Below are 9,183 nucleotides of genomic sequence, written 5' to 3' on the forward strand. Positions count from 1 at the left end.
AATACCGCGATGCGCAAAAGCCGAAGTGGCTGCGCCGATGCGCACTTGTGAGCTGCTCGGGGTGTCGGTGACTTGCGCAGCTGACGGCTTTGGTGGTTGCCGCACCTGCCCCGCTGTTGCATGCTGGATGCGGAAGCCTGGGCTGGCCGTCCGACGCTCATTGGCCCGGACTCCCTGGTCTCTGCATCGTGGGCTTCGGGCCAAGGAAAGCAAAAAGTGTGGCAGGGGGGGTGGGGCATCCAAGCATCCCTCCCTCGATTTGTTTACCTTCGATGGCTGCTGCGGCCAATGTTTATCGTCATTGGACGGGACAGCGGGAAAGCTTGCGGCGCTGTCTTCGAGGGAGGAAGCGCCCGTTTCACTCGGTTTTCCGACAAGAAGCACAAGCGGCGCGGGTTTTGAATTCTTTCTTCCCAACGGACTGCGCAAAATCCTGAGGAAGACGGCTTCGGTCTCATTGACAGTTTGCCGGGTCGGGTTGTGTTGCGCAGCACAGCTGATGGGTGCTTGCTTCTAGCGGAGCTTTCTGCAGCGGCCCGTTGAGCCAACCCATTTCAAGCTTTTGGCAAGAGTGCCGCAGGCCTTCTCATCTCTTTCCACCTTCTTTCCTCTGCGCAACGTCATTCTCATTTTCTGTCAAATTTAAGACGGTAGTGTGCTCATGATCCAGCTCAATTCACCAAAATCACCAGCGATATCGTCCCATCCCCGGCAGAGAGCGGACAGATCCGATCTGGAGCGCAGATCGTCGGCAGTTATGCGGTTCACCGAGGTGACCTAGGTGGGTTGGTCCCGTTTCCCTGGTTATTGTTTGTTGATTATTCCCCCCAAACGTCAGCCCCCGAGCCCAGGCACTCTGCACCCGATTGGCAGCTGCGCTCTCCGCTCGGGGTCTCGACGGTGGATTCTTCTTCGATCAACAAGAAAAACTTCTGAAATTTCACGTCATGTCACAACTTGCTACACCACTAGGCTTGAGGAATGCAGGTTGCTGACCGGGTCCCTCGTCCTCTCCTTTTCTTAGAATCATGTCACCGCCGACACAAGACGAACCACAGCCGGTAGATCCACAAACACCACAGCGCAACTCGACCGCCAAATATGCCAATGCGGCAACACCAACAAATAAACGGGCTTCGGCCCCGATCGCTGCCACCCCGAAGAGCGCACCAGCCGCCGCCGGCAATGCCTCGGCTAACAAGAAAAAGGTCGAGCCTAGCCTTTTGGGCGACTTCTTCCTCGGCCGTCAATCACCGGCCCGCGTTGTTGCTCAGCGGGAGGCTATGAAACAGCGGCGGAAAAGCATGGCGGCAGATGCGGCCAACGTGCGGGAGGAATTGCGTCAGGAGATGCGCGCGGCCGCCGTGCGGAGGATACAGCAACCCGGGGGTGTGACGGACAGGGTGAAGGCATGGCAGAAGGGAAATGCGGCTGCCATGAAGCAGCAAGGGGGTGTGATGCCGGAACCGGACGACCTCGCCAGCGTACCAACCGAGGTTGGCGCACATGTTCCCGCCGAGAGCGTAACGGAATCGGACCGGCTGCGCATCAGGATGAGGCAGAAATCGAAAAAGAAGAAGCCCAATTCTGATAAGGCCGAGGATAAGGAGAACCAGGATGCTGTGGCCAGCGACGAAACAGAACGAGAGAAGCCAACCCTCGCCACATCGGGGACATCGGCCAGCAAACCACCCGTGGTGGTCAAGCTGGCGCCGAAAAAAAGGATTGTCAGTGACGATAACTGGATGAAGCAGAGGAAGGGCAAGAGCTCACCTCGAGACCGCTCGGCAAAACCAAAAGCTGAGCCGACCTCGACGCCAATGCCAATACCCAAGGACTTCTTGCAACGAACAGCGAAGAATCCCACGGTGCAAAACAAAATCAAAGATTGGGCCCAGAAGGGTGGAAATCCCTGAACCTCCTCCGCCACCCAAGGTGAAGCAATATCGTCACAGGAAATCTGGCGCGACGTTGACCGTCGAGGAAGACGCCCCGAGCGTAATCGCATCCGACCCGGGGATAAGACCTACGCAAAAGCCCCCGGTCGATGACGGCATCCGAGTCAACCCGGTGAGGATGAAGCCGGGAAAACCGAAACCTGACACCGAAGACGGCATTCGGATACCTCCCGTCCGGAAGAAGGAGCCCCTTGATGATGGCATTCGGGTGCGGCCTATCGAGACCAAGCTGCCAGACGACGGGATCCGTGTTCGGCCGATTGACAGCCCGCTCACAGCCGACGGTATTCGAGTCCGACCAGGCCCCGATGTGTCCGCCGACGACACACCTGTACGCCCTGCTTCCTCCGGGCCCACTCCGGCAGCAAGAAGCAGCAAGGCGCCAAGCGCACAACGCGCCCCGTCCCCAGGTTCAGATGATGTGATCGAGGTCATCGAGGATCCGGAGACCGAGGTTGAGACACCCACCAAGAAAAAAGCCCCTCGGCGGCGACGCTCAAAGCGGCGAAACCGTAGTCCCAATTTGCGGACCGTGGAACCTCCGGAGGATCGACCCTCTGAGTCTGAGACCGCGCGCCAAATTCCTTCACCAGTAGGCTCTGATGGCGAGTCTGATTTGGTACCTCCTACAGTTCTGGGGAACAAGTCACTAGCAGATATTCCTTTTGGGTACTCGGCGTTCAGTGAGCTTGACTTACCCCTGGGTGCCGATGCACGCAACAGCACCGTCAAAAGGCCCAAAGCTCAACAACGAAACCCGAGCTTTAAAGCGATGCCCAAGGTTTTTAAGAAGGTCGTAACGGGCGCCAAGGACATCATTCAAGAGATGGCTGAGCCTCCGCGGCCCGTCGCGACCAACAAACCGCAGAGCATTGAATCTTGGCTGAACGGCACGGTTGATCCATTTGTGGAACCCAGTGCCAGTTCGCCAGTTTCGCAAGAACCCACCCACAAGGAGCCGGCCCCAAAGGAACCTGCTCGCAAAGAGCCCGTTCCTCAGGACTCTTCCCATAAGGCGCCAGCCCCCCAAGAAGCCGCCCGCAAGGCTTCGGTTTCTCAGGAATCCGCTCGCAAAGCGCCAGTTTCCAAAGAACCCACACGAAATGTGCCAGCTCCCAAGGAACCCACACGAAATGTGCCAGCCCCCAAGGAACCCACGCGAAGCGCGCCAGCCCTCAAGGAGCCCACACGGAACGCGCTGGCCGAGGACAGGAAACCCACTCCCGAATCACCGGGGGCAGCGCTGGAGAGTCATAAGCGGTCGACATCAAGGCCCTCGTCGAGGCCGCCCTCGAGGCAGGCATCCGAGGACCGATCCAGAGAGACGGCTGACTCCACTCTCACGAAGAGCTCCGGTTCTCAGGACAATACAGAGTCGCAAAGAGAGGAAGATAGCGATGCGACGCCCAAAAAGGCCAAGTCCCCCCCTGCTTCATCGGCTGGGCTCAAGAGGAGACGGGCAACCAGGGGAGCTGCGCCTCCAGCAAAAACGGGCGGTAAAAAGCCGTTCCGGGAGCTACTGAAGGAAGCATTCCGGGGCGAGTCTGCCGGACATAAGCTCCCGCCCACAGTGTACCCCAGCTGCGAAACCGATGACGAGAGCGACCACGAAGGAGATGATTATGAGTCGACAATCAGGAGCAAGGGGCCTGCTGCATCTGATTACTCGTCCGGTTATTATTCATCCACCTACGATTCCATGCTTTCGTCTGACCTTTCGAGCCAAGAGGCTCAACGAAGGAAACCCCCAACAACCGGCGTTCATGAGCTATCAACAATCGTGTCGGAAGAGGTCGGCAGCACGATCAGCTCGGACGCACACTCTGATGTTTCTCACACTACCGTCACCCAGACGACGGCGTTCACAAAGTCAACCGATATTTCGAGGCAGAAGAGCCAGAAGTCAGGCCTCAAGCGCCGTCTCACAAAACACTCGGACTTTGTGTCGGTTCTTTCATTGCCGGATAACGGCCAACTGGTCGCGCCCAGGCGTTCCAAGAGCATCAAATCGTCACATAGCCTTCACCGTAGGCCGAGTAGAGCGAACAAGAGCAGAACCGATGAACTGCTGGATGAATTTGCGGATGATGAGCATTTCTACGGAAGAGAGCTGAAAGCTCTGGTTGACGGTGTGGTCCCAGTGCTGCTAAGAGATGTCATGAACGGTGGTGTTGGCGAAGCGAAGGCGGATGCCACGGTCAAGTCGGTGGTTGGTATGGGCATGGCGCTTGAGAAGTTGAGGAACTTCCACAAACAAGTGCCCCTCGATGACATCTCGGAGTTGCTCTTCTGGCTCGAGGATGTCTCGCCAGTTTACGATAGCTACCTGGACGTCTGGAGGCTTGGCTTCCAGGGGCTGATCATCAACCTTGCGCCAAGAAACGGCATGTTTGATGATGAGGACTCACTCCTGAACGCGCTTCCTCTGAATGAGGATGGCGATGTCGTTGGGGAAAATGGGGAGCGGGTTGATGTTGCGTTCCTTCTGAAGCGGCCGTTAATCAGGGTCAAGTGGATGGTCAAGTTCCTCAAGGTGAGTTTTTACTCTGCTATCCCCGCCGAAAACAGCAATGCTAACATTCAGTCTGAAGGCTGCCGTGGCAATTACTGAAACCCGTGACGCTGAGCGGCTGTTGTCAGTCTTTACGGCCCTCCAGGAGAAGGCTCGCAAGCGGCACCGAGAGGAGACCGCTCGCATGATGGACGAGGACGCGAACAACACAGACACCTCACGGTGTCGCGATCTTCGAAATCTGCTGTCTCTTGACGGCATAATCATGAACCGAACGCGCCAAGTCGCCGCGCTAGACGTCTTCTCCCTTGACTTGGAGCATTCAAGCGGCCAGCGGCTAGGTTGCCAAGTTGAGATGATCTTTAGGGATAGCCCGGCGCTTCCCGAAGACAAGGGCGACATTCTCATTAGGGAACTTGGCAACAATACCCGCTCATGGCTACTATTCCCACCGGTCCCCAGACAATACATTTCCGCCCGACTGGGCGACGATGACGACTCCCTAATCGTCATGATACGCGGCAGCCATAACGGGAACGATTGGTATGAGCTTCTGAAGATCTCAACAAATAGTGAGGAGCAGATCGATTACTGGCTCCGCGTTCTGGGAAGCCATCCCATGCCGCCTCTAACCCGAAGCAGGCCAGCCAGCATGGTGCTGGGATCAACATCGCCGAAGACAGGCGCAACAGATGTTCCCGTCGGCGAGCGTAAAGTAAGCGTGTCAAGCTTAGGGTCGTCCGACACGGAGAGACCTACGACGCCATCCCGGCACCGCAGAGGACAGCATGGCGGTTCTGCGCCGCCGGCTGCAACCGGTTATGCTTACCCTGACATGGCCGCTAAGGAGAACTACACTCTAGACCGCCCAGAGCAAAGCACAAGGCGGTCTTCCTGGGACCACTCTTCGGCAGATGTGCCGAAGATCGTGAAAGCACCTCCCAACACAACACCATACCGGGAGGATGGGGCTCCTCCCCCACCCATCCACCGCAATCTCAGCTCAAAGAGCACCGGTCTGCTCGCTCCTCCTGTAGAGTCCCGCCGACGGACTCGTCTGAAGCGCCGGATGTCCTCCCCGTTGAAACATGAATACACTCCTTCGGATGTGTCATCTGACAGCTCTTGCACTGCGAGCGACGACGAATCCGACTCGTCAGAAACATCCGGCGGCGACGACCTCGACGAGGATGAAGTGCCCGATACCATCCCCGGATACAGCATCAAGGAACCCGAGGTGGCTCCAGCTGCATCGGTTATTTCAGACAACAGTGTCACACCCTCTCACTCGGCGTCCCAAATGGAGCTCGCGGTCGGAAATGATTCGCGACCGGAGAGGCCGGTGACAAAGTATGTCGGGACCGTTTCGTACTGGTCTGCCCGGAAGGGCATCTGGAAAGACGTCAATGACGGCCAGCCGGCTTCCATCGTTATCCACCCGGGGTGTATGGAGGTGCATCCCCTTAGCGAACAACACTCCAACCGACAAGCATACCCCCTGCAATCGTCGGGCACATCCGAAGTAGACAACAGCAACAAGGATGCTGGAACTATCGTACCGCTTATTACCCTAATCTTGACTCCGGTGGTTATGATCCGCCGCAGCACAGCGCTCGACCTCGAGGTCCGCAGCCCAGCGTCCCCCGAGGCACGGCTGAAGATTGAAGCCAGCATGTTCCGTTTCCGTACTGTCAACCAGGCCGATGCCAGAGACCTCTACGAGTCTGTCCACAACAGCCGCCTGAACAATGCTCGATACATCCAGCTCAGCGAAGAGGCTCGCTTCCAATCATTCGGGCAGATGCAACCCGTACCCGGCGACGGCAGCGCGGGCGATGAAGGCTCCAGCCAACGACGCAGCTGGTTCGGCCGCAAGAACAGCTACCGCGCATCCACCCGCGCACCCAGCGTCTCCCAGGGCAGCATTTCGACGACTATTTCCGCCACTAGCTTCCTCCGACGCCTCATGGGCGGCGGAAACAACAATTCCTACAACATCGACGAATCCACGCTTGACAAGCCACGGCCTCACTCAGCAGCGGCAGCGTCAGGGGGTGGCAGCCTCTACACCTCAGGATCCGGCTCCGGGGGATCCGGGTCGGGCTCCATCACCCCTCCCCGCAGCGCATCCATCTCGCTCTCCAACTCGGGCAGCCAAAGCCGTTGGAGCTCCGGCTTCGCCAAGCCCTTCTCGCCGGACCAGCCGCTCGAGATCCGCTGCCACCTCAACGTGCAAAACAACCGTTGGCTCGACAAGGGCGACTGCGTCCTACACATCAGCCGCCCGCCACCGGGGGTGCGTCAAGAGCTGCCCCTGTACAACGGCCTCGAGAAGCGTGTCATTGTCACGCACGCGACCAAGAAGAACGCGGACCGGCCGCTCATCCTGTTGGATGCCGTCCTGGGCTCCAAATGCTTCAGCTTGCTGGGTAGCAAGGGTGTCATGTGCAGCGTGTGGGAGAACCTGAGGGATGAGGAGGGCAATGTTGGGGTGGCCCCGAGGAATGGGGCGATCGCTGGTAAGGTTACCAAGTGGTGCTTCCAGTGTAAGAGTATGCAGCAGGCCGGGTGGATCATGCAGTTGTTGACTACCGAGGTGCCGGGGCTGATGATGGGTTGAAGACAGGAGGGGGGTTAACTCATTCTTTCCGTTTTTTTTTTTTATGTTTTTCCCTTTGTCTTTTTTTCTGCTCTCCATTGTTTTCCTTTATTGGGGGGGTTGGGATGGCGAGGGAGAAATGGAAAGGGACAGGGATGGTCGTGAGACATTGGGGGAGTTGTGGTCAGCTTTTTGGGGGAGTTTGTTTTGGCGGGAAGCCGGTCGGTAACATCATCATGCTGCATGGAGCTGGGGCTTTGGATTCGGTATTCTCCTTGCTTGTCTTTCACCACACATTCGACTTGGTTGGGGTGTCTCATTTGTCAATTGCCCATACTATACCCATATTGGCGATAGAGTTGCTTCCGAGGTTGCATAGCGTATCATTTTTGTTGTTTTCTGCTAGAACCATTCAACGCTAAGAAATAATATTTTGTGAATTTAGAAATATGAAGAAGAAGAGGGTTGAGTGTTGTTAATTGCAATAACTATGACGTTTTGAGCTTTTGTCATCAGTGGCTGCGATCGGATGATGACAACAATTGGCCGAGGGCGACCTGTCTGACATCGATAACATCATACAGGTGGAGCAGAACTTGGTACAACGATACCATGATAACCAATAGATAGTCGCCCCAGAAAAGCACCCCTGTCTGTTAGAACAAAGCTGCCAAATCTGGATGCAACGACGCGTTCGCTTTGCGCGCCCTGTTCTCATTCTTCCAGCCCCAGAACCACTTCTTCCTGTCAACCTCACCGACATCGCCCACATTAAATTTGGAATCAACCAAGACCTTTCCCTTCAATTTCAATTCGCATAACATCGCGCAGCTCGAAATTCACGCCATTCCCGCACCTTGTCAGTTGTTCTGCGTTGCGACAGCGCAACCGCCCTTGCCATGGCCGACTACAACTCCATGAAGGTTCCCGAGCTGAAGAAGCTGCTCGGTGAACGGAGCCTTCCTTACACCGGCAACAAGGCCGACCTTATCGCCCGCCTCACAGAGAACGACAAACAGAAGGCTGCTGAAAGCACGGCGCCACAAGCTGGTAAGCTCTAATCACCTCCCTTGACCGCTCGCATGTCTTATGCGACTTTTGTCGCACGGCCCCATTGTTCCGCATACGGGAAAGCGTCCCCAGCGCAACAATGGTCGAGGACATCGGCCGATCGCCTCGAGATATAATTGTTATCCCAAGATCCAAATGCACGATGAAAACACCTGCTGACTATAACTTGTCGCTAGACTCCGCGCAGCCTGCTGCCGAAGACGAAATTGACTACGAGGACGACGACCTCCCATCAACCAAGAAGGATGCCGTAGCAGAGAAGCCCGCTGCTGCGCCTGCCGCCACGGAGACAAAGCCCGCCACCTCAACGGCAGCTCCCACCACGACGAACGAGGCTGCCACCACCACCACCGAAGAGGCCAAGACAACCGAAGCCGCGGCGCCCGCCGAGGGCAGCACAGCCGAGGAGGCGGCAGCGGCGGCGGCCAAGCCGGCCTTCACGCAGAACCTGCCGCCGACGAACGCGCAGTCCGAGGCCGAGAAGCGCGCCGCGCGCGCCGCCCGCTTCGGCATCACTCCCGCCGCTGCTGCTGCTGGCGAGGGCGAGAGCAAAATCGAGGAGTCCGAGGAGGCCAAGCTGGCGGCGCGCGTCGCCCGCTTCGGCGTGGCTAATGACCGCGTCTCGGCGCTCGACAGCGCGCTGCCCGACCGCCCTCGCAAGCGCGGCCGTGGTGCCGCTGGCGCTGAGGGGGCTGAGGGTGCTACTGCTGCTTCTTCTGCTGAGAAGGACGAAGGTGGGCGCGGCAGCAAGCGCGCGAACCGTGGTGGTGCGGGTGCTGGTGGGAGGAATCAGCAGCAACAGCAGCAGCAGCAGAGGCGTGGCGGGAGGGGCCACCGTGGGAGGCAAGGTGGTGGTGGTGGTGGTGGTGGTGGAAAGGGTGGAAACGCGCAGAAGGGTGGGGATAAGGGCGCGGCGCGGACCATAGACCCGGCTAATTATTAAACATTGGTTTATGAACATTTCTCGTATTCACGGTACTTCTGTCTATATATTTGATAGGTTATGTTTATATTATTACTATACTTTTTAATTCTATATCACA

The 9,183-nt window shown here is 57.4% G+C and overlaps 2 protein-coding genes across 2 annotated transcripts; both read left to right on the plus strand.

The window, feature by feature from the left end:
- Window positions 1-1,028: 1,028 nt before the first annotated feature.
- On the plus strand, window positions 1,029-7,090 carry CHGG_07326 (uncharacterized protein; the record flags this gene model as incomplete). Its single annotated transcript, XM_001224981.1, has 3 exons — window positions 1,029-1,727; window positions 1,888-4,491; window positions 4,550-7,090. The coding sequence occupies 3 exons, from the start codon at window positions 1,029-1,031 to the stop codon at window positions 7,088-7,090; spliced, it is 5,844 nt and encodes a 1,947-aa protein (XP_001224982.1).
- An 878-nt stretch (window positions 7,091-7,968) lies between these two features.
- On the plus strand, window positions 7,969-9,083 carry CHGG_07327 (uncharacterized protein; the record flags this gene model as incomplete). The annotated part of the gene is made up of 2 exons (XM_001224982.1): window positions 7,969-8,119; window positions 8,317-9,083. The coding sequence occupies 2 exons, from the start codon at window positions 7,969-7,971 to the stop codon at window positions 9,081-9,083; spliced, it is 918 nt and encodes a 305-aa protein (XP_001224983.1).
- Window positions 9,084-9,183: the final 100 nt, after the last annotated feature.

The sequence above is a fragment of the Chaetomium globosum genome, genomic scaffold (genome assembly GCF_000143365.1).
Source record: "Chaetomium globosum CBS 148.51 scaffold_5 genomic scaffold, whole genome shotgun sequence".
Lineage (NCBI taxonomy): Eukaryota > Fungi > Ascomycota > Sordariomycetes > Sordariales > Chaetomiaceae > Chaetomium > Chaetomium globosum.